Source organism: Caenorhabditis elegans, chromosome II, assembly GCF_000002985.6.
Source record: "Caenorhabditis elegans chromosome II".
Lineage (NCBI taxonomy): Eukaryota > Metazoa > Nematoda > Chromadorea > Rhabditida > Rhabditidae > Caenorhabditis > Caenorhabditis elegans.
In genome coordinates this window covers 12,202,452-12,225,346 of record NC_003280.10, presented here as the reverse complement: position 1 = coordinate 12,225,346, position 22,895 = coordinate 12,202,452, and the positions used below count along the sequence as shown (strand labels likewise).

General features: G+C 36.0%; 2 protein-coding genes, 2 non-coding genes and 1 pseudogene across 9 annotated transcripts; 1 reads left to right on the top strand and 4 right to left on the bottom strand.

The window, feature by feature from the left end:
* Positions 1-260: 260 nt before the first annotated feature.
* pqn-87 (MATH domain-containing protein) lies at positions 261-16,252 on the top strand (the record flags this gene model as incomplete). Of its 5 annotated transcripts, none has more annotated exons than NM_064193.4 (15): positions 261-370; positions 3,558-3,754; positions 4,705-4,817; positions 4,958-5,052; positions 5,304-5,489; positions 5,682-5,956; positions 6,499-6,637; positions 7,625-8,094; positions 8,155-8,204; positions 9,156-9,457; positions 9,581-9,691; positions 10,460-11,955; positions 12,969-13,557; positions 14,174-14,534; positions 15,517-16,250. In NM_064193.4, the coding sequence occupies 14 exons, from the start codon at positions 3,714-3,716 to the stop codon at positions 15,657-15,659; spliced, it is 4,371 nt and encodes a 1,456-aa protein (NP_496594.2). In that variant the 3' UTR covers positions 15,660-16,250. The 5 variants fall into 5 exon arrangements, with proteins under 5 accessions (NP_496594.2, NP_001367160.1, NP_001254336.1 ...); NM_001381625.2 differs by having other exon boundaries at positions 286-370; positions 15,508-16,252; NM_001267407.4 differs by lacking the exon at positions 261-370 and having other exon boundaries at positions 3,556-3,754; positions 9,156-9,517; positions 9,572-9,691; positions 15,517-16,235.
* Positions 2,415-2,942, bottom strand: Y57A10A.37 (annotated as a pseudogene). The gene has a single exon. A coding segment is annotated over exon 1 (528 nt).
* Y57A10A.38 lies at positions 2,425-2,599 on the bottom strand. Its single transcript, NR_051776.1, has one exon. It is a non-coding gene; the product is annotated as an Unclassified non-coding RNA Y57A10A.38 (non-coding RNA).
* Y57A10A.39 lies at positions 2,750-2,899 on the bottom strand. The gene has a single exon (NR_051775.1). It is a non-coding gene; the product is annotated as an Unclassified non-coding RNA Y57A10A.39 (non-coding RNA).
* On the bottom strand, positions 16,181-22,126 carry aqp-12 (AQuaPorin or aquaglyceroporin related). The gene is made up of 6 exons (NM_001027309.3): positions 21,930-22,126; positions 20,212-20,331; positions 19,209-19,405; positions 18,835-18,924; positions 17,415-17,593; positions 16,181-16,287 (listed from the first exon to the last, which is right to left on the bottom strand). Exons 1-6 carry the CDS (start codon positions 22,036-22,038, stop codon positions 16,251-16,253), a joined length of 732 nt encoding a protein of 243 aa, NP_001022480.1. The 5' UTR covers positions 22,039-22,126; the 3' UTR covers positions 16,181-16,250.
* Between the last annotated feature and the right edge of the window lie 769 nt (positions 22,127-22,895).

Below are 22,895 nucleotides of genomic sequence, written 5' to 3'. Positions count from 1 at the left end.
GAAAATAATTAAAAATATGAAAAGAGACGGCGTTTTCGGTGATTTTAGGCAATTTTAAGCAAATTTTCCCATACAAAAATTAAATTTCAAGGATTTTATGCAAAAATTTCAATTAAAAATCGATTAAAAACAATTTTCCCAGCTGAAATTAAGAGAAAACGATGTAGAAAAACAATTCGAAAATAAATCGTGTTTAAAGGCGCATGGCGTCGCCACTCGCGTAGGTCTCACCACGAAAACCGATTTAGCAGTGCGGAGACGGCAGCGAGCAAAGAGCCTTTTTCCTCGATTTTCAGCGATTTTTCGCCAATTTTACTGTAATTTTTGTAAATTTTCTACACAAATATACAACAAAAATACCCGGAAACACGTGAGTAATCAGAAAAATCATTTTGACCCACTTGAAACCTCCAAAAATCGATTTTTAGCCAAGTGTCGCGCCCGTCAAATATTGATCGGCTTATGGACTCTTGTTTTTAATCATTCTTCTTTATTTTCAGCTTCACGATGTGCTTTTATTGCAGAATTATCATCTATTGTTTCGAAATCTCCGCGAAAAATCGATATTTCGTTGGTGGGAAACGTGTTTTCGCATCCACCCGCGCTTTTCCATTATTGTTTTGCTTCATTCTTGTTTCCTCTGATATTTGCTGGATTCCATCACTGTTTCGCTGTTTTTTCTAGTAGCAGGTCTGTAGAATATATCTGAACATCTGGTAAATTTCTTACGGTTTGTTCGTTTTTCTTGGAGAAATTTCTACCCAATGTGCTATTAGACACGAATTGGCTCCAAAACTACTCAATAAAGTTGCCGGAGTTGTTCCGAAACCGATCAATTTTCTTATAATGCACGAAATGTGAAGCTTTTCCATCATGTCACCTAAAATTTGTCGCAATTGCAGAGCCCGCCGTTTTTCTGCTAAAATAATTGTTCAAAGTTCAATTCTCCCCATCAATATTTTTAAATACTGATGCTTGAAGAAAACCATGATTTCTTTGAAATCGGTCTTCTGGACGTTTCTATGGAGATTTTTATCGAATTTCTTGCGAATCTATATTCTAAATGCCTATTTCTTCACAGTTTTTCCACTCCCAGAGCCAATTTCTTAGGATTTCACTGGAAAATCCTTATGCAACGTATTGTATGACGTATGTTCTCGGAATCTATATGGGTGTAAACGGTCAACAAAGACCAACGCACTGAAGGATTATAGGTTCTCGTTGAACTCGATTTTTTGGTTTTTTGAGTACTATTTCCAGTACCAAAACGAAATTCCTTGGTGTGTTTGTCGCTGAAGAAAAATGAGAAGAAGATACCGTAATCGTTTTCCGCCATCTCTATCCGTTCCTTCGTCCTTGCCACTACTTTTTTCCCCATCTTGTGGCCAGTCTCAGACAGTCAGCCGATCCATTCTTTCCACGACGACGACGACTCCTTTTATAACAACCATTCGAGAATCAATCCAATTCGCGAAATTGGGGTTTTTGATCCGCCCGCCGCTGTCACCTACACAGGTTTTTCGCCTTACTTCGTTCAAATGAGCGAGAACTTGAGGGGGGAAATGAGAAATTCTCATTTTTTGGAATTTTTGTGCAAAAGTGTCGCATTTTTTCAACAAAATATCCCAGTTTTTCCAATTCTCGGGGATTTTCTACGGTCACAATACGGCATATTTATATGAAAATTACGCCCGGAGGTTTTCCTATGTCACGGCCAGAAATAGTCGAATCATTGATTATATTTTTCTGAGAACGGCAGGAAATTCTGGAAAAGAGTACATGATTTGAATTTCCTCATTAGGAAAATGCAAGATTCCTTGGAAGATTCAATTTTAATACTACGGCAGTGTCCATTTTTCCGTTGTTCTCGCTTTAAATCATATTCAAGTGGTGGCAGGTTGTCCCATCACGGTTTGATCTACAAAAAATTGCGAACTCTGCGGCTTTTCTCCCGCATTTTTTGTAGATCTACGTAGATCAAACCGAAATGAGACACTCTGATACCAGGTGCATATTTCGGTTTTGTTGTTCCTAAATCCTTAAAATACAGGATGTAGGGAGGCACGGTCGCCTTTTTCCAATTTTTTTTGGGAATTTTGTTAGATGCCGAGAAATGGTGTCGGTTTTTCGATTTTTGGAAAATAAAAACTATATAAAAAAAATCATATTTTGGTTAATTTTCTGAGCATTTTTAGTTTTTTATCGAAAATTTTCGATTTTTTATAATTCGAAAAATCGAAATTATTCGTTTTTCGACTTCAAATCTTAAGATTTTCCCTCAAAAAAAAAAAATTTTTTTTTTGTTAAAAAATCTTAAGTTTTTTTTTCAAAAATGTCGAAAAATTAAGTTTCTCCACATGATCGTACGATTCACAGGACCCTCGATGATGCAACTACTACTACTACTTCTGCAGCTACTGCTGCTGGCGGCTACTTGATCGATTTCCGACGTGTCTTCTTCTTCTTCATCGTGTCTCTCCATCCCTCGCTTCTCCTCTTCCCCGCGTCAATGTGTGTCTATATGACCGTCGGTTGGTCGGTGTCGCCCGACTGCCCCCCGACCGCCGCCGCCAATAGCATCAGCAGCAAAGACTTGTGCGTCGTTTTCCCTCAGTCTCTCTACTCGCGTTCGGTTTATCCGACACGCTGTCTCGTGCTCTCTTGGATTGTCGTGATCTCTCTCTTCGCCGCTCGCTCTCTCTCTCTTCAACAATAGTTTTTGGGTCGTCGTATACCTCCTCCTTCTCCGGGTCTCTAGTAGTCCGCAGATTGTCTTCGTTTTCTCCCCCCATTCCGTTCCCCATCGATTTACGAATTGATTGATTTTTTTTCGACTCGTTGCGGTCGGCTCGGCTTCTCTTGTTTGCTCGTTACTTTTGGACTCGTGGCGAACTTTTTAACGGGAAAATCTTCTCATTTAGTGGTAGATAGTCAGTTTTTTTAAGTCAATTTGAGCTGCGATGGAGTAAATTATCTGCAAAAAGTCACAGAATCCCAAGAATTTTCACTAAAATTTCAGAAATGTCGGTAATTTTTTTTCATTTTCAGAAAAAAAAAGCATGATTTTCTTTAATTTTTAAAAAGTGAAATTGTGTAAATTCAAAGTTTTCGCACAAATTCGAATATTTTTCACTGTTCAGTCCACTAAAAATTTGAAAAAAAAATTTATTTTTTCTATGAATTCCACACTTTTCGTGGTTTTAAGCGATAAAATTGCGAAATCTGCACGAATTTCGCTTTTTCGCAGTGAAATTCAATTAAAATGTGGCAGTTTACAGCAGAACGCTAAAGGTTTGAGCTTTATGTGAAAATTGAACACCTGTCGGGTCTCGCCACGAAAATTAACCTGATATCTGAAAATACATAGTTTGTTGAATTTTGTACTCGTTAATTGCGATTTTCCGAGAAAATTGGTTTTTTTTAATCGTAAACAGTCGCTGCGGGACCCAAAAGGGTCTAAAAATCTCGGATTTTTCCCCATTGATTTTATTCAAAATTCTCAGCTTTTCTCCTCTCCAACCCCCAAAAAATCCTTCAAAAACCATCAAATTTTCCAGTAAAAAAACACCGTTGCGATCGATTTTCGACTCAAATCAACCGACGAGCAGCAGCAGCAGCACCGTATTCAATTGCAGTTCGTTAGTTGCTTGAAAGCGCGAACATCTAAACCCCCACGGAACCCCCCTATACAATCCAAAAAAACCACACAAAAAATGGAAGGACAAAGTGAAGTTATTCAGAAGAAAAAAGCCAGGTAAGAGAGAGAGAGAGAAGAGACGCAGAGAAACACGGACTGATGAATCATTATGAATAGAATCGGGCCGTCGTCGTTGTTGTGTGTGGGTGTGTGTGTGATATGATGAATTACCAGTCACACAACTATGTATAAGGATGTATAACCGAACCGGTTTCTGCGGAACATTGGTCTTTTGCACTGAGAAAGTGAAAAAAAAGTCCAGAAAACTAGAAAAAACCATTGAAAACCAATTTTTCCACAAAAATTACAGAAAATTTAACTATTTTTCACATTTTCCTCTCAGACTGCAAAATGCGTGGAAAAATCTATTATTTTTGATAATTTGTCGTTAAAAATCGATATTTTTCATCTTTTTGTAAAAATATCACTGAATAAAATATCACTGAATGAAAAATGAATTAAAACACAATTTTTCCACAAAACTACAGAAAATTGGATTATTTTTCACATTTCCCACCGTTTTGAGCAATTTTTTCAATATCGAAACTCCAAATTGCTTGGAAAAATTGTTTTTTCCACGCATTTTGAAGTCTGAATACTGAAAAATGCTTGAAAACAGTGGGAAATGTGAAAAAATTCCAATTTTCTGTAGTTTTTGTTGAAAAATTGATGTTTAATGTTTTATTCAGTGATTTTTTTTACAAAAAGATGAAAATAAAATCGATTTTTTAACGAAAAACAATCAAAAATTGATGTTTTCCTTCATTTTTGATTTTTTATTCTGAAAAAGTTGCATATTTCACAGGAAAATTAGTAAAAATTGATTTTTCATCTGAAATTCAAAAATTTCTAGCGTTGAAAAATCGATTTTTATTGGTGAAAAACGTTAAAATTACCGAAATAATGTTCAAAACCGCTAGAAAATCATAAATTTCGGTTATTTTATATGATTTTTTGGAGAAAATCGCATGTTTCTGCTACAAAAATCCTCAAACTCGATATTTTAGAACGAAGACAGGCTGTGATGTTGGATGTCAGACGGAGCAAGGAAGTCCCAGTGTGTTTCAACAAATGAGCCAGCTGATGTCCTCGTCCACGTCACATGTAGGCACAGGCGCAGGTAATATAATTGCTGAAAAATTGGTAAAATTCGAGAAAAACCCGAATTTTTGGACGATTTTTGCTTTAAAAATTTATGAAAATTGAAGAAAATGCGACATTTTTCGCGTTTTGAAGCATTAAAAAAAATCAAAATTTCAGTCGACACAACATCGTCATCTGCATCTGCTTCCGGAGCATCCACGCCAGCCAATCAAGCCGCTTCCTCGTCGCCAGCACCATCGGGAGCCCCAGCAGTGAGTTTTGAGCGAAATTTGTTCAATTTTCTGTGTAAACCACGCGAAAATTGCGTAAAAATCAGATAAAAACACATCAAAATTGTTGATTTTTGGGCAAAATTCACTGAAATCAACGATTAAAACTATGGAAAATTTGACAATTATCAATTTTTCGATTTTTTCATGTTTTTTAGGCATTTCCCGGCGGTTTTTTCGAGAAAAAGGAATTCTGAAGTTAAAATTTTGAAAAAAAACGAGAATTTTTCCAGGCCGATAAGAAGCTAACCGGACCGGCAGGCGTGAAGCCCAACGAAATTGAAGCCTATTTTGGTGAGAAGAAGCCGCCGAGTCTGAATAGTTCGACGAACACGACGCAACCACAGCAGGCAGGCCAGACGACACAGAAGGCTCGTGCCGCGTCGACGACTGGCGTCGTTGGTGAAGGAAAGAAACAGGTTTGCTAGTTTTTTGTTTTTTTTTTTTTGCTGAAAACCAGGAAAATTTCTTATAAAATAAAATTTTGAAACGGTTTTGCGATTAAATTTCAAAAATTTAAAAAAAAAAGACTTTAAAAAGACAAAAAATCCCAGAAAATTAGATGAAAATCCATTTTTATTGAAAAAAAATTCAATTTTCGCCCCTTCCAGAATTCGAACGCAAACGCCTCCTCATCAAACGCCGCGGCCGGTGCGACAAACGGAAAAGCCGTCGATGGACCATCATGGAACGACGAGAACTGCAAACTTCGGCTCGTAATCAATCGATTCTCGCAGTTGGAGGAGACAATGTGCTCGCCGCCAAAATCGATCGAAGGTGTCTCGTGGAAGATAATGGTGATGCCGAAACAGCATATGGTTCAGAAGAAACAACAAAAATGCATGGGATTCTTCCTGCAATGCGCACCCGAAAGAGCCTATTCTGAGTATGTTGGAGAGCCCGGGAAATTCGAGAAAAAAACGCGAAAAATTGTATTTTAACTGAATCTGTGTCGAAAAAAGTGGAAAAATACTGCAAAACTGGGCGAAAATCGCATTTTTGGCCTGAAAATTGTCATGTTTCGATTTAAAATGCTCAAATTAATAGAAAAATCGAAAGTCGAAGTTTCCAACTTCGAATTCCCAATTTTAAGCTGAGTTTACCATTTTCACGACTGAAATTTTGCCAAAAATTACAAAAATTCACATTTAATGCTTCAAATTACCATTTTTAATACAAAAATTTGCTGTTTTCGCCATTTTTCTTGGCAAAAAACACAAAAAAAATTTAATTTTCGGTGAAATTTCTTGAAAAATGACATTTTCCGCTTCCAAATTACCATTTTTAATACAGAAATTTGCTGTTTTTCGCCATTTTCAGGGTCGAAATAATGCCAAAAATCCACATTTTCTGTGAAATTTCCCACCCAATTAGCATTTTTTGCCATTTTTTCCCAACAAAAACCCCGAAAATTCACACTTTTTCCAGCCAATGGAGCGTCCACGCGATAGCCGACATGCGAATGATCTCGTACAAGCCAAACGTGCCCCACTTTGCCCGACGAACGACACATACGTATACATCGAAGGAAAACGACTGGGGTTACTCGTGTTTTATGACTTGGGCGGTGAGTTTTGAGGCGAAATTGATCCATTTAATGTGAAAATTTGACTAAAAATTGAATTTCATAAGTTTCAGGCGAAAAATATGAAATTTCAGATTTTTTTCAATTAAAAATACCACAAAACCGATGATATATTTTATAAAAATGGTTTTTTTTTTTTTGAAATTCCGCCGAATTTATCTCATTTTAAAGGTGGTGTAGTCGAATTTTTTATTGATTTGTTTGATTCAAAATTGTCTGAAAACACCGAATTTCATAATGAAACTTCTTGAAAACTTCTCAAAAAAAAAGTTATGACGGCTCACAAAATTGCCTAAAATTAGTTAAAATTTGAAATTTGACTTGTCAAGCGGCTGGAAACAATTTTTTTTTTGAAATCACCGTCAAATTTTGAGTATACAATGTAATTATCTTGCGTTTTCAACTCTGATTTAGGTATTTTAAAGTCGATGGACGGCGAGATTTGGTTTTAAAAAATTAAAAATCTCGCCGTCCATCGACTTTAAAATACCTAAATCAGAGTTGAAAACGCAAGCTAATTACATTGTATACTCAAAATTTGACGGTGATTTAAAAAAAAATTAGTTTCCAGCCGCTTGACAAGTCAAATGTCAAATTTTAACTAATTTTAGGCCATTTTTTGAGCCGTCATGACTTTTTTTTGAAAAGTTTTCAAGAAGTTTCATTATGAAATTCGGTGTTTTCAGACGATTTTGAGTCTAATAAAGCAATTTTTAAAAAATTCGACTACACCACCGTTAAAACATCTGAAAAATGATGATATATTTAATTAAAATTGAATTTTTGAAATTCCGCCAAATTTATTTCATTTTAAGCCGCTGAAGTATCAAAAATTGAGTAATAATACTCAAGCTTTTGACTAAATTTCACTAAATGTTAATTTTTCAATCAAAATTACCAAAAAAAGGCGTTATTCTCTGAAATTTCAAGTTTTTTGTTAAAAAAAAACCTAACTCATAACATTTGCAGGATATCATCGACGAGGCACAAGGCTACATACGTGATGATACCGTAGTACTGGAGATTGCTGTGAAAGCAGAAGCACCGAAGAACATGATGACACACGAGGACTTTCTTGATAAGATCAACAAATGGATAGTTCTGGCCGATATGCAAATGAAAAAGAACAATATAGATCTCGCGTTGGAAGCCAATCAAAGTGCCATGAAGTTCTGTAAGGGAAAAGACGAGGAATGCTATCAACGTCTCGAAACTCAACGGGAGACATTTGTGAATGCGAAGCTTTTCGAGAGTATCGAGAGAATTGAGAAGGGTCCTGTAGTTTGTACGGATACGACTCACGGAAAACCAACGTCACTTCGACAGGCGCTAACTGGTGCTCAGAAATCGTTGAATGGGAAAATGACGGCGAAGGGTGGAAAGAAGGCGCGTGCAGTGGTCACTGTTCAGCAAATGAAGAAGAAGAAGCCGTATGATCAGTGAGTTTTTTTTTTTTGGAGTGGGTGAAAGTTTCTATAATTATCTTATTGGCATTTCAGGAACAACACCAATCAACAGAGAACCAACACTGGTGGGCCGACTGTTAAAGGTAAGGAGAAGCTGGAGTTTAAACCGTTTATCTGGTCAAAAATTGATTTTAAAATCATTTTTGATAGAATATAATGGCTCGTGACTTAGTAATTAATTAGATCTATTTTTTTTTAAAACTATTTTCGACGTAAAATTTTGAACATTTCTGTCTTTTCCACCTGTGTATCGCAAAAAAAGCTTAAATTCAGTTTTTACGGGAAAATAGCCGAAAATTCGGTAATTTTAGTAAAATTTAGTGATAGATATAATTTTACTTTATTTAAAAAACAATTAAAAATCTTCATTTTACTTATTGGAATTGGAAAATTGTTCGCTAAAAAAAGTGGATTTTTGACTATTTTAGGTTTAAAATCCAATTTTTAAAGAAAAAAACTTGGTTTTGCTACTGAAAATGGAATTTGCTTCAAAATTGTGACATTCTTGCAGAAAAACGATTGAAATCCCGGAAAACTAAAGGATTTTTGACTTTTAGGTTACTTTTAAGTTAAAACTTGATTTCGCTACTGAAAATTGCAAATTTCTCGTTTTTCCAGTAGTAAATTAATGGAAAACCGCGTCATTTTTTTTTGTTGCAAAAAACCATTCAAATCCTAGGAAAAACTAATGTATTTAGGGCTTTTTTAAAAGTTGAAATTACTTTTTTAACTTGAAAATTGAGTTTTCTTCGGAAAAAATTTGGTTTTCCATCTGAAAATGGAATTTTCTCGTTTTTCTAGTTGTAAATTTATGAAAATCGTCATTTTACTTTAAAACTAGGCTATTTTTTCGCCAAAACTATTTGAATCCCGGGAAAAATAGTGTATTTTCTTTTTGAGTTAAAAAAAAAGCTTTTTGAGTTAAAAAAAATTGATTTTTGGAAAAATTCTTTCTATTCAAAATGAAAAATTTTTCGGCCAAAACGAGTGAAATTGAAACGTTTTTAGAAAAAAAAAACACGGCCCTTTTGTAGATCTCGTCGAGAAGCGAAAGAGCAGCAAATCGGATGATGCTCTCAAGAAGGATCTGTTAAGATCAAAGGAAGAGCTGGAAGCTGATGAACAGACCGAATCGGAAGACTCTCCAGATGAGAAGGCATTGGGAAGTGATGAAGAGGAAGAAATCGAGTTTGACGACGAAGAGTACAATGAGGGTGATTATGGAAGTCAGGCAGATGAGTGTAGCACTTTGGAGTTGTTCGGAAGTGGTCACGACGAGACAGAAGACGGTGATCCGACCGCTTGGGACGACGAGACGACACTTCGGATTCAGGAGGTGAATAAGGCCGAGCAGGTGCTGAAGGAGCTCGGGTTGTACGAACGACCCGTTGTGGTGGTATCGTGTCCCCTTCAATACACACTCGTTTCTATGCCTGTTTCAATGTTTCAGAGTTTCCAGGGCGAAAACGACGAGGATGTGATGGTTTGTGATCGTATGGTGCAGACGGACTTTGAGGAGGCTCTACGAAGTGTGCTCGAGGATACGGCCGGCAATTCAATGTTCGACCAGGTGAGTTGTAGGTGTGGTCAGGCGTTGCTGCTGCTTTTTTGTGAGATTTCGTGAAGTTTTGGAGGCACCACTTTTTCAAGATCTGTTCAAAAACGAGATCTACGAAAACAAGATCTACGTTTTCAGTATCTGGCACCGTGCCAACTCCGGTTTTCTCGATGAAAAACAACGATGCTCCGATGTTACGCGTCACGTGTTGTTTAGTGTTCAGAAAAATATTTTCTGAAATTTTCGAGGCGCCACCAAAACAGAATGCAGCGGGCGGAGCAAATTCGCAACCACCGCACGTTTTTTCTCTTGAAAAAATGAAACAATATCAAGGAAAAAACGTGCGAGGTTTGCGAAATAAGCGTGCGGTGGTTGCGGATTTGCTCCGCCCCCCCCCCCCCTGCATCCTGTTTTGGTGGGGCCTCGAAAATTTCAGAAAATATTTTTCTGAACACTAAACAACACGTGACGCGTAACATCGGAGCATCATTGTTTCGTTTTTCAAGGAGAAAACCGCAGTTGGCACGGTGCCAGATTCTGAAAACGTAGATCTTGTTTTCGTAGATCTTGAAAACGTGGTGCCTCATTTCTAGATCAAATTTTTACTCAAAAAACCATAAAATCATGCAGCAACCCTGATCACAAATCATAAAACCAAAAAAAACCGACGCGGGTGTTCTATGTCTAATTTCAAATAAGGTTTTCTTTAAGCATATGCTCGCCACGTCGGTGATCCGCAAATTTGGAGGAACCGAAGAGGGAAAAGACACTGTTTTCCAGGACGTGTACTTCTCGCAAACCGGCATCGCCGCAGCCCCGGGCGACTCGATTGAGAAGATCTTTGGCGGAGAGAGCAGTGAGGGAGAGGACGCGTTTTCGGCTGCAGTGCTCGACGTTTTACCATCGAATACGCCGACGGCGGCCACCGCATCTTCAGAGGAGCTGTGTCAACTGGTGAATGCTGAGAAGCTCATCAAAAAATGGCTTGACGTCGAGGGAGCATTGGGTGGATATGTGGATCCGGATGGTGTACTCGCTCGGCTCAGCGATCAGGATCGTCGGGAGCTGCTCGAGGAGCTCAATTTCAAGCTGAATCCGTTGATCGTATCGCTGGATCACGAGTTTCGTGAAACAGTGAGCTGTGTCAATAATTGTCTGGAGAGTGCTCGGACGGCGTTGACGAATTCACAGCGAACCGTTACAGAGTGTGATCGGTTGAAGGACATTTTCGAGGAGAAGCTTTCCGGTGGATTTGTTAAGGATCAGAAGCGACAAGCCGACAACAAGAAAACCACCACAAGTGCAGCTGCTACTTCTGGATCCAGTGCAAAGTCTGTATCGAATGGAAGACCAACAGTCATCGCAAAACGTTCCATGAAGCAAGTGGTTCTTGATTCGGATCGTAACGAGGAGCGTGGGCGTGTATCAGAGTTCTTGAAGACTTCGGAAAGTGCTCACGCGTTGATTCAAGGAGATGGGGAGACTCATCGAATGCGTGATGCTCTCGAAGGATTCAAGGAGCTTCATCGTAAGATTCAACCGATGATGAGCATGATCAACTCGAACAATGAAGCATTCCATCGAATCTTCACGCAGGTTACCAGTGAGAATGGCGTTGTCGCGGAGAGTGTGAAGAAGCTTGTCACCCAACACGCTGCTAATCAACAAGATATGATGACGAAGGTTACGAAGGCTCATGAAGCTTTGGAGTTGGCTGCAGAAGATCGGAAGAAGAATGAGAGGAGATATGATGAGAATGATAAGCGAGCTACGGAAGAGTTTGATAAGAATCTGAAGGCTCAGAAGGAGATCAAGGATCTGAAGAATTCGTTGAAAAAGGCGGAGAACAAGGCGACGAAGGAGGAGACACGCGCCACGACGCTTCAGGTTCAGCTCAATGAGCTCGAGGAGAAGGCCAAAGTTGTGCGGAAGGAGTTGGAGACTTTGAAGAAGAAGTCAACCGAGGAGCGTGCCAAGACGAAGAAGGAGAAGGATCGAGATCTGCAGACGATTCGTCAGCAATCGATTGAGATTGTCGAACGGGAGAAGGAGCGTGATCGGGCGCGTAAGGAGTTGGAGGACGTTACACGGCAAAAGGAGAAATTTGAGAAGGACAAGAAGGCTGTTGGTGGGCAATTGACGTCGATGACCGAACGAGCACGTGCCGCGGAGGTGTGTGTGATGGAGAACAAGTGGACGGCCGCGCTTGAGGAGTTCAAGAAGCGTCGGGAGGCGATTCAGCACGGTTATACTGAGACTGAGACACTTGAGAAGCGGTAAGGATTGGTTTTTACTGAAAATGCTCAATTTTCGGTGATTTTCTCTGAGTTTTCACGCATAATCGCCTCAAAAGCCCACATTTTTCAACGAAAGTGCTCAAAAAACCCGATTTTAGCGAAAATCTCAGATTTTGCCTTTTTTTCGTGTAGAAGCCACCGAACCGCCGGAAATTGAGTTTTCTTCGCTTGTAGTGCTATTTTGTATATTTTGGTTGCTGTTTTGTTTTTTTTTTAACGAAAAAACACCTAATAATCGACCAAAATGGCACAATAATCCAATAAATCCTCTTTTCTGGCGGTTTTGTCAGGAAAAAGCTGGTAAAATTCGAGATTTTAGCTAAGATTAAGCGATTTTTCAGCAGTAACATCATGAAATTCTACCTTTTCAGTCCATTTTTGCCAAAAATCCCGGTTTTCTGAGCCAAAAACCTTTATTTCGGTTTTATAGGTAAAATTCGCTCGGAAACTATAAAAACTCCAATTTTATTCGATTATAGTGGTATTTTGGTAGTCTATTACGAATTTTTCCAAAAATTTTGGCCAAAATAGCACATTAATCCAAAAAAGCCTATTTTCTGCCTGATGCAACACGAAAAAAGCTGGTAAAATTCGAGATTTTAGCTAAGATTAAGCTATTTTTAATCATTATCGCTATAAAATTCGGGTGTTCGGGCCATTTTAGGAGTATTTAATCAAAATATTCAATTTTCGCCTGAAATTTCCGTTTTCTGAGCCAAAAACCTTAATTTTAACCCATTTTTCTTAACAAAAATCAATTTTCTGAACACCATTATCTTGCAAATTGTTGTGCCCATTTTGAGAGTATTTAATCAAAAAAAAATTTTTTTGAACCAAAAATCTCGGTTTTCTGGCCCAAAAACCCTTCATTTAAACCAATTTTTCAACAAAAAACAATTTTCTGGACACCATTATCTTAGAATTTGTAAAAATTTTGATTTGAACCGATTTTCTTAACAAAAACACTTAAATAATGCTTTTTTTCTTTCCAGAGTCCGCCAAGCCAGCGACCGTGACGTCATGCGCAAGTCCCTAGGCGAATGGAAGGCTGCTCTTGACAAATGTGATGCTCAGATCAAATCGGTGAAAGCCGAGTACGACCACGCAATCGAACAGATCAAGAACGGTGTTAAGACAATGTCACAGACTCTTGACATCAAACTTCCATCTGCTGATCCACTTCCGAACCTTGTGAAGCCTCCACCAGTTCAAGTCGTCGCCCCATCACCATCTGTCATTCCACCGCCGATCCTTCCACCACCACCGCCGGCCGGTGTCATTGGACAACAGAGAAATCCGATTGGAGGAGCTCGTCAGGTGCCGGTTGCCGCTGAAGCTCCGGCTGCTGCAGCTGCTCCATCGCGTGCTCGTGTTCCACGTGGACCATCTCCGCCGACGGCAATGAAGCCTGGTGGATCGGATGCTCCGTCATCACTGTGGTCGTGGAATACGATTGGGAATCTCGGAGATCTTCGTCCACCATCGTCAAATGAGTTTAATTCGTCGATGGATTCGTTCCAGAAGGATATTTGGGCGGCGAATGGAAATGGAAATGGAAGTCTTGGTTCTGACTTTTTGAGGGTAAGAAGTTTTTTTCCAAAAACACGTTAAATTCCCTAAAAATTATGAAAATTTGGTAATTTTTGAGTGAAAATTAACAATTTTTCATTCTCTAGCCTTTTTTCCCCGAAAATCACAATTTTTAAGCTAAAAGAACTAGAAAAATACGATTTTTAACGAAAAAGTCGCAAAATTGCCTATTTTAACTCGATATAATCAATTTTCACTGAAAATTACAAAAACTTCTAATTTTTAACTCTAAAAATCAAATTTTCTAACTGAAAATGTTCAAAAATTCAATTTACACTGGAAAAATCGGAAAGATGAGCAATTTTCATCAGAAACTCACTAAAAAACTACAAATTTTAATTTTTTGCGTTAAAAATCAAAATTTCCTAATTTAAAATGTTCGAGAAACATTTATAAAAACTCAAAAATCAAGTATTTTACCGATTTTGGCTGAAATGTTTTGCTTATTTTTGCTGCTGAAAATTTGACAGTTTTGAGTCAAATTTCTCCGAAAATTTTCAGTTTTACACAAAAAATCATGAATTTTTCAAAAATCCTAACTAAATTAAACTAAAAATTCAGATTTTTCCTCAAAAATCAATACTAAACGTTTTCCAAGTATCTTCAGGGCTCTCAAAACTCAATGGCAAGTGGATTGAGCTCAACTGGTGCTCCACAGCAACAGCAGCAACAAGCTCCACCACAACCATCATATCTTCGTTCACAATCAAGTCAATCTCAACCTCAGCAGCAACAGCAGCAACAGGCTTCAATGTCAATGAGCCAGGCGACTTATCAGCAACAACATCAACAGCAGAATCAAATGCACCATCATCATCAGACAAGTCGAATGCAACGTGGATATGGAGATTTGTGGAATGCGGCGCCTGGAATGCAACAGCAGCAACAGAACTCTTCTCAACAAGATTATCCGAATCGTATGATGGCTCCTCAGCACAATGGAGCTGGAGACTTGGCTAGTAGTCAAGGTAAAAATTTGGCTATATTTGGAGAAAAATACGAGGAAATTCAAAATTCTTGAAAAACATGATTTTACTCGAAAAAAAAAACGCTTTTTCGCGTTTTAAAAAGATATTTCACCATAAAATGGCTTTTTTGAGGAATGGTTTCGCCAGAAATTATTTAAGAAATGCTATTCTTCATCATTCTTGGTTATTATGGTTATTGGTAATTTTTAGAGAAAAATCCGCAAAAATTTGATATTTTCTGGCCTAGATTATCGATTCTTGAAATTGTACATGCAAAATTACGCTATAAAGTTCGAAAAATTGAATTTCATCGTTAAAATTCAAATTTTCACATTTTTACGACTATTTTCTCTATAAATCACAAAAAACGAGGTTTTTTCTGCGAAAAAAAACAGGAAATGGAAAATTGCGGGAAAATTTGTTTTTGCCTGTTTTTCGTAATTTTTTGGCCCGAAAAAATCATATATTTCGGCAATTTTAGTATTCCGTAGATCATTTCCCAACGAAAAATCTAATATTTATTGAAATTTGAACAATTTGTCATTAAAAATATATATATAAACGCTTTCGAATCTATAGAAATGAAAATTTGAAAACTTTATATTTTCTGCAAATCCTGAAAAAAGTTTTTTTTCCAGTTTTTCGGGATTTTTGGCCCGTAAAAATCAATAATTTCTGGAAATTTCCGTCATTTTCGTATTCCGTAGATCATTTCCTCACGAAAAAGCAATATTTCAAGCTCCAAGACACTCTGCGCTTGAAACTTGAAAAATTGCCGCAAAATGTGCCGAAATTGGAATAAAACAGAATTTTTAATTTTCTAACTGCGAAAATGTCAATTTTTCGCGCCCAAGTTCACGTGTTTTCCAAGAATTTTCAATTTTCAGCGAAAAATCGATTTTTTCATGATTTTTCCCACAAAAAAAAAAACTAAAAATATCATAACTCATCAACCATAATAACCGTCGATAAGGTCCTCCAGGTTTCTCAATGGGACAACAATCTCCATGGCACAATCCACCAACTCAACAGCAACAGCTCCGCGGTGGTCAGGCTCCTCAGCAACAGCAGCAACATAATCACAATATGTTCCAGCCGCATTCCTTCTTTGACAATGGAATGTAGATGATTTCTTCTCCCCCAACCACCAAGTAGTATCACATTATCTGAGAATATTAATATTCTATTTGTGTTTTCTTTTCATTCACACTCATATTTCCCCTGCCCCTTTCTGAAAAATGAGAAAAAAAATCAATTATTTTTTCCATATTTTCTTGATCCCCCTTTGATCCCCTCTCAATGTCATCATTTTTTTCCCACCACCCGAGCACATATATATTTCTGGCTAAAAAAGTTTCTTATTTTTTTTGTTATTTTTTCTTCCAATTTTCCTATCTGGGGAGCAACCTACAGTACCCCCCACTCGTCCTGAGAATCTTTTTTTTCTCGCTTTCTGTTGTGCTTATATCATCAAAAACACACACCTAGTTTTCCCTTTTTCTCCACCCCATTGAAAAATGTGTGTGTGTGTGATGTTCACCTTTTCGACATACACACACACATATATCCAATTTAATAAACGTTTTCTTGCGGTTCAAATTGGAAGAAAATGTTGTTCAGATTTTTTTTTGATAGAAACAGGCCTGTTTTTAATATCACTTCATTTATTTTAATTGTTTTGAAAATTTGAAAATTTGAAAAAAAAGAAACTGAAAATTATTCTCCAATAGCTGCAGGGCTCGGACGAGATATTCTGAAAAAAGGAATTTTCAGCGATTTTTTATATTAAAAATCTAATTTTTTTTTGAATTAAAAATCGATAATTTCACCGATTTTTCTCAAAAAATCGAGCTTCATCCCGAAAAGCTGTAATTTTCGGGATAAATCATCGTTTTTTCTCAAAAATTTCAAGTTTTTTGGTCCAAAAAATGAGTTTTTCGAAAAAAGTATCGAAATTTCAATTTTGCCGCTAAATTGTTCAAAAATCGATATTTAAAGTAAATTTTTGAATTTTTCTCGAAAAAAATTGATTTTTTAAAGAATTTTCTGAATATTTTCAGTAAATCTTTGAATTTCTGTGCATTTTTCAGGTAGAAAATCGAAAAAAAAAATTTTTTTTTGGAAAATACGTTTTTTTTTCGATTTTGTACCTATAAAATGCACAGAAGTTCAAAGATTCACTGAAAATATTCAGAAAATTCCAAAAAAAAAAAAAACGATTTTGGAACAATTTTTGGCAAAAAAGTGAAAATTGAGTTAAGAAAAATCGGATTTTCGAATTTTTCCGGAAAAAATTATTTTTAAAAAATCTACAAGAAATTCTTGAGAATTTCCATAAAAACAAGCTAAAAAGGTAAAAAAAAACAGTTATTTTTTCAAAAAAAAATTCAAAAAAAAATTCCAAATTTTGAAAATTTTCAGTTTTTTTCGTTAAAAAAAACCCTTTAAATATGAATACACGCATTTTACCGGTAGAAAATGAGAAAAAAAAACTTTTTTTTGTTGGAAAATACGTTTTTTCTTTAAAATTCTGGAAAAATAATCTAATTTTGTGGGGAAATTCTTGAAAAGTTCCATAAAATCGAGCTTAAAAGTGAAAAAAATACTCAAAAAATTCGATTTTTCGTAAAATTTCAGTTTTTTCGCGAAAAAAAACACTCCCAACTTACATATAAAAAAATACACAATACACGCATTTTACCGGTAAAAAATCGAAAAAAAAAAACGTTTTTTTCTTAAAAATTCTGGAAAAAATTACTTTTGACTGGAAATTTTTTGGGAAAGTTTCAAAAAATCACGCTAAAAAGTGAAAAAATCGGAAACAATTGAATAAATGTGATTTTTCGTAAAATTTCAGTTTTTTTCGTAAATTTTTCGTACATATCAATACACCAGGCAAGCATAACGGCGAGCAATGATGCGAATACATTGAGATACAGTAGTAAAAATGATGGAGTTGTTAACGGGGAAAAGATGTAGGATACTGTTGATGTGACCAGAAGCAAGGAAATATTTGAAGTGAAGCCATAGAGGGGGTACGATACGAATTGGATGAATCCCTGGAAATATTTTGAAAATTCGGCAAATCGGCAAAAATTGCCGGTTTTGCCGGAAATGTTCATTTTTTGGTAAATTACACGTTTGCCGGAAATTTTCAATTCCGGCAGTTTGCCGAATTTGCCGGAAATTTTCATTTTTGGCAAATTGCCGTTTTGCTGGAAATGATCATTTTCGGCAATTTGCCGATTTGCCGGAAATTTTGATTTTCGGCAAATTGTCGGTTTGCCGAATTTGCCGGAAACTTTCATATTTGGCAAATTGCCGATTTGCCGAAAATTTTCATTTTTCAGCAAATCGCCGGTTTCCCGAATTTGCTGGAAATTTTCATTTTCGGCAAATTGCTGGTTTGCCGAATTTGCCGGAAATTTGCATTTTTGATAAATTGCCGGTTTGCCGAATTTGCTGGAAGTTTTCTTTTTCGGCAGATTGCCGGTTTGCCGAATTTGACGGAAATTTGCCCATTCCATTTTTGCCAATTTGTCAGTTTCCCGGATTTGCAGGAAATTGCTATTTTTGGAAAATTGCCGATATGCCGAATTTTCCGGAAATTTTCATTTTCGGCAAATTGCCGTTTTGCTGGAAATGTTCATTTTCGGCAATTTGCCGACTTGCCGAATTTGCCGGAAACTTTCATATTTGGCAAATTGCCGATTTGCCGAAAATTTTCATTTTTGGCGATTTTCCGTTTGCCGAAATTTTGCATTTTTCAGCAAATCGCCGGTTTCCCGGATTTGCTGAAAATTTTCATTTTCGGCAAATTGCTGGTTTGCCGAATTTGCCGGAAATTTGCATTTTTGATAAATTTCCGGTTTGCCGAATTTGCTGGAAGTTTTCTTTTTCGGCAGATTGCCGGTTTGCCGAATTCGCCGAATTTGACGGAAATTTGCCCATTGGCCAAATTACCAAATTTGCCGGAAAATTCCATTTTTGCCAATTTGTCAGTTTCCCGGATTTGCAGGAAATTGTTATTTTTGGAAAATTGCCGATATGCCGAATTTTCCGGAAATTTTCATTTTCGGCAAATTGCTGATTAGTCAGAAATTTCCATTTGACGGTTTGACGAATTTGCCGGAAATTTTCAATTCCGGCAATTTCATTTTTTCCGGCAAAAAATTGAAATTCTGAAGTTTCCAGAAAGTGTGCAAACCTAACGTTTGTCGTTTTTCCGGCAAATCGGCAAATTGCCGGTTTGCCGAATTTGCCGAGAATTGGAAAAACGGCAGTACTCAATTCAACTAACCCATGTAGCGGCTACAGTAGGCTCCTGACGGTCTTCCAGTGCATTTGCCATGAAGAATATCATAGATAATACCACTTCCAATAGGAATGCCTAAATTCGCATTTAGTTATAAAAAACGGCGTTCGATTTTATTGCCGTTCAAAATTCTGAAAAAATTGCCTAATTTTTGCTGAAATCTCCAATTTAGGTCATTTTTCCGTGTCGCTGAGGTCGGAAGTTGGCTTTTTAACAATTATCAACCTTTATTGCATATCAACTTCCGACCTCGGCGACACGGAAAAATGACCTAAATTGCAGATTTCAGCTAAAATTAGACCTTTTTTTTTTTGGAAATTTTGAGCCGCAATAAACACTGCTGCTTCATTTTCAAATACCTGTAACCTATTGATTTTCCTAGTTCCATCGACGGCGACAATCTCGTACATAACTATATAGTCGTTGAATTCAGTTTGTGTAACCAATGCTCGAAATAGAGTAACACCGAATAGGAATCCAATGAGTTGAACGAAACAGAATGTTATTAGTAACACTAATGGAATCTCGTTTCGTAACCATTGAAGTAGCGATATTGCTGAAAATTTCCTTAATTTTTATTGGGAATCATATTTTTTGATACTATTATAGTGTTATACTCCATACCATTTTGGGTAGTTTGAAGGCGGTGTAGTCGAATATTTTTTATTGCTTTCTTAGACTCAAAATTGTCTAAAAACACCGAATTTCATGAAGAAATTTCTTGAAAACTTCTAAAAAAAAGGTATGACAGCTCAAAAAATGGCCCAAAATTAGTTAAAATTTGAAATTTGCCCGACTTGTCAGCGGCTGGAAACTAAATTTTTTGAAATCACTGTCAAATTTTGAGTATATAATGTAATTATCTTGCGTTTTCAACTCGATGTTGGTGCATCTAAGGTCGATGGATTATCAGATTTGGTAAAATTTGGTAACTATTGGCTTAAATGTCTCAAAATCGAGTTGAAAACTGTATACCCATAATTAGGCGGTGATTTTAAAAAAGTTAGTTTCCAGCCGCGTGACAAGTCTGTCAAGCTTCAAATTTTATTTAATTTTAGGCCATTTTTTGAGCTGTCATAACTTTTTTTTTTGAGAAGTTTTTAAGAAGTTTCATTATCAAATTTGGTGTTTTCAGACAATTTTGAGTCGAATAAAGTAATTTAAAAAATTCGACTACACCACCTTTATATTAGGTTTTTTAATTTTCAAAAAAATTGGAAAAAATTGGAAAAAAAATCACATTTTTTTGAAATTGTGAACCACCATTAAAAAAAATGTTCTAAAATTTTTAAACAAGTCTCATTAGGAATTTGGGGTTTTTGGGACAATTTTTAATCTATTAACGAAAAAAAAAATGCTCACCAGGATTTAAATGTGCAGGCGTAAGATGACTAACTAGACATCTAGCAATGTATAGTGAGAATGCCGAGAGAAATGGGTAGACTAGGTCATTGGAGCGTTGATATTGTCCCGCAAAGCACGCTGAAATTTATTTTAAATGCTTAAAATAGTCTGAAACTAGTCTGAAGTTTAAAAATGCCACAGAAAAAATGAAAAAACCTAATTTAAAAACCCCAATTTACACATTTTGGCTAATTTCCCTTTCCCCCCTTGAAATGAGAACTCTCCAACCAATCAGATGCAAAAGGCGGAGTCGGAATACACCAATCAGCGTATATTCGGACTCCGCCTATTTCATCTGATTGGTTGTTGGCCAGTTCTAATTTTAGGGTTAAAGGAAAATTAGCAAAATTTGAATTTTTCATACTCCATCGATTTTTTCATTATCTTTGTGGGTTTTTTTGAATTTCAGACTATTTTGGACTTTGGCGACTAACGGTTTGGAAGATTTTGAACGTATAGACCAAAAAATTTGCTCAAATGGACGAATTTCATAATGAAACTGCTCAAATTTTTTCAAAAATTTTTTATGGCGGTTCAAAATTTTGAAAAAATTACACTGATTTTAGCTAAAACCTTGAATTTTGCCCATGTTTCTGTGTCGTATCTGTCTGAAGTTGACTTTTTTTTGGAATATCATCTTTTATAGCATATTTCGGTAGTTTATCTCATTTAATTTCGTTGATTAAGGTACATTTAAAGCCGATAGGTGGATTGGTTACCTATCGTCTTTACATGTACCTTAATCAACGAATTAAAATGAGATAAACTACCAACATATGCAATAAATGATGATAATTCTAAAAAAGTGAACTTCAGCCAGATACGACACAGAAAAATGGCTAAAATTCAAGGTTTTATCTGAAATCAGTGTAATTTTTTTTTGAAATTTTGAACCGCCATAAAAAATTTATGAACAATTTTTGAGCAGTTTCATTACGAAATTCGTTAATTTGAGCTCATCTTGGGTCTATACGTTTAAAATAGTCAGAACTGTTAGTCATCCTTTAAATGAGTTTTCGTTTATTGAAAAATTTGGAAAAAAATGCCGAAGTTTGATTTTCTCGAAAAGGCGGGGTACCGAAATTTGAGACTTTGCTTTTTTAGTCCTAAAATGGTCCAAAACTACAAAATTTCGTGAGACGTTCTAAAAATTTTTCAAAAAAAAGTTATGGCCGCTCAAAGTTTTGGAAAAAAATGTCCTATTTTTAGCTAAAATCTCAAATTTTGGCAACTTTTCAGTGTCACAGCGGTTGGAACTTAATTTTTATTTAATTATCATCCTTTAATGCATGTTATGGCATTTTATTAGGTGTTATTTCGTTGATTGAGATGCTTTTTCGGTCGATGTGGGCACAAATATGATACAAGTTTGTGCCCGCATCGACCAAAAAACCATCTCAATCAACGACAAACCTAATAAATTTTGAAAACGTGTATTAAAGGATAATAATTAAATAAAAATTAAGTTCCAACCGCTGCGACACTGAAAAGTTGTCAAAATTTGAGATTTTAGCTAAAAATAAGTCATCATTTTTTCCAAAACTTTGAGCGGCCATAAATTTTTTTTGAACAGTTTTTAGAGCATCTCATTACGAAATTTGGTAGTTTTTAACCATTTTGGGTCTAAAAAAGCAAAGTCTCAAATTTCGGTACTCCACATTTAAATGTATTCCTACCTAAAAACGAGAAAATAACAGCTCCCAGGAATTCTCCGATATTCGGACGAATGAGTAAATTATGGAACTGTGAATGTTTGATATCACTTTTTGCCAATTCATCGTCCATTTTGTGAGGAGGAAGTAGTAGTAGTAATATAGAAGGAATATATATATATATATATTTTTTCGGGAGGGGGTCTTATGGATTGTGTGTGTGGGTGTCCCTCTCCTGCTTCATCTCTCATGCTCTCCAGTAGTTGGCTCGTTGCCATGGAGCTTCTTTTAGGTCCCCCTATTCCTGGGATTAACCTATTTTTATAGGGGGAATTTGTTCAGAGAGTGTAGGGAGACAAATTTGGCGCCAAATTCAAAAATTTCCAAAAAATTAATTTTTGGCGCCAAATTCAAAATTCCCAGAAAAAATTTTTTGACGCCAAATTCAAAAATTTCCAAAAAATTAATTTTTGGCGCCAAATTCAAAATTCCAAAAGAAATTACCGCTAAATTCAAAATTTTCCAAAAAATTAATTTTTGGCGCCAAATACAAAATTTCCAAAAAATAAATTTTGCCGCCAAATCAACATTATTTTTTTTTTATTTTGGCGCCGAATTAGAAATTTCCAAAAAACTTATTTGGCGCCAAATTCGAAATTCCCAGAAAAAAAAATTTTTAGCGCCAATTTGAAATTTTCCAAAAAAAAAAACACATTGTGCGCCAAATTCAAAATTTCAAAAAAAAACGAGAAAAAGTTTTAATGACACAAAATTGAGAAATTACAGAAAATTTTTCATTTTTCTCGAAAAGCGCGAAATAAATTAAAAATTAAAAATTGAAAATTGTAGATCAAAATGAAAAAGTCAAAAAAAATTTGTCATAAAAATCGAAAAAAAAACTGAAACAAAAAAATTACAAATTTATCGATTTTCCTAAAAATTTGAATGTTTTATGAAAAAAACAATTATTTTTCAGATAACTCTTATTAA

Excerpts from the sequence above, each read along its gene's own strand:
- aqp-12 (NM_001027309.3), bottom strand. The coding sequence starts at position 22,038 with ATGGACGATGAATTGGCAAAAAGTGATATCAAACATTCACAGTTCCAT. Across the intron at positions 20,332-21,929 it reads TGTTATTTTCTCGTTTTTAG|CGTGCTTTGCGGGACAATAT; the intron begins GTAGGAATACAT and ends AATAAATTTCAG. Across the intron at positions 19,406-20,211 it reads GCCTGCACATTTAAATCCTG|CAATATCGCTACTTCAATGG; the intron begins GTGAGCATTTTT and ends GGAAATTTTCAG.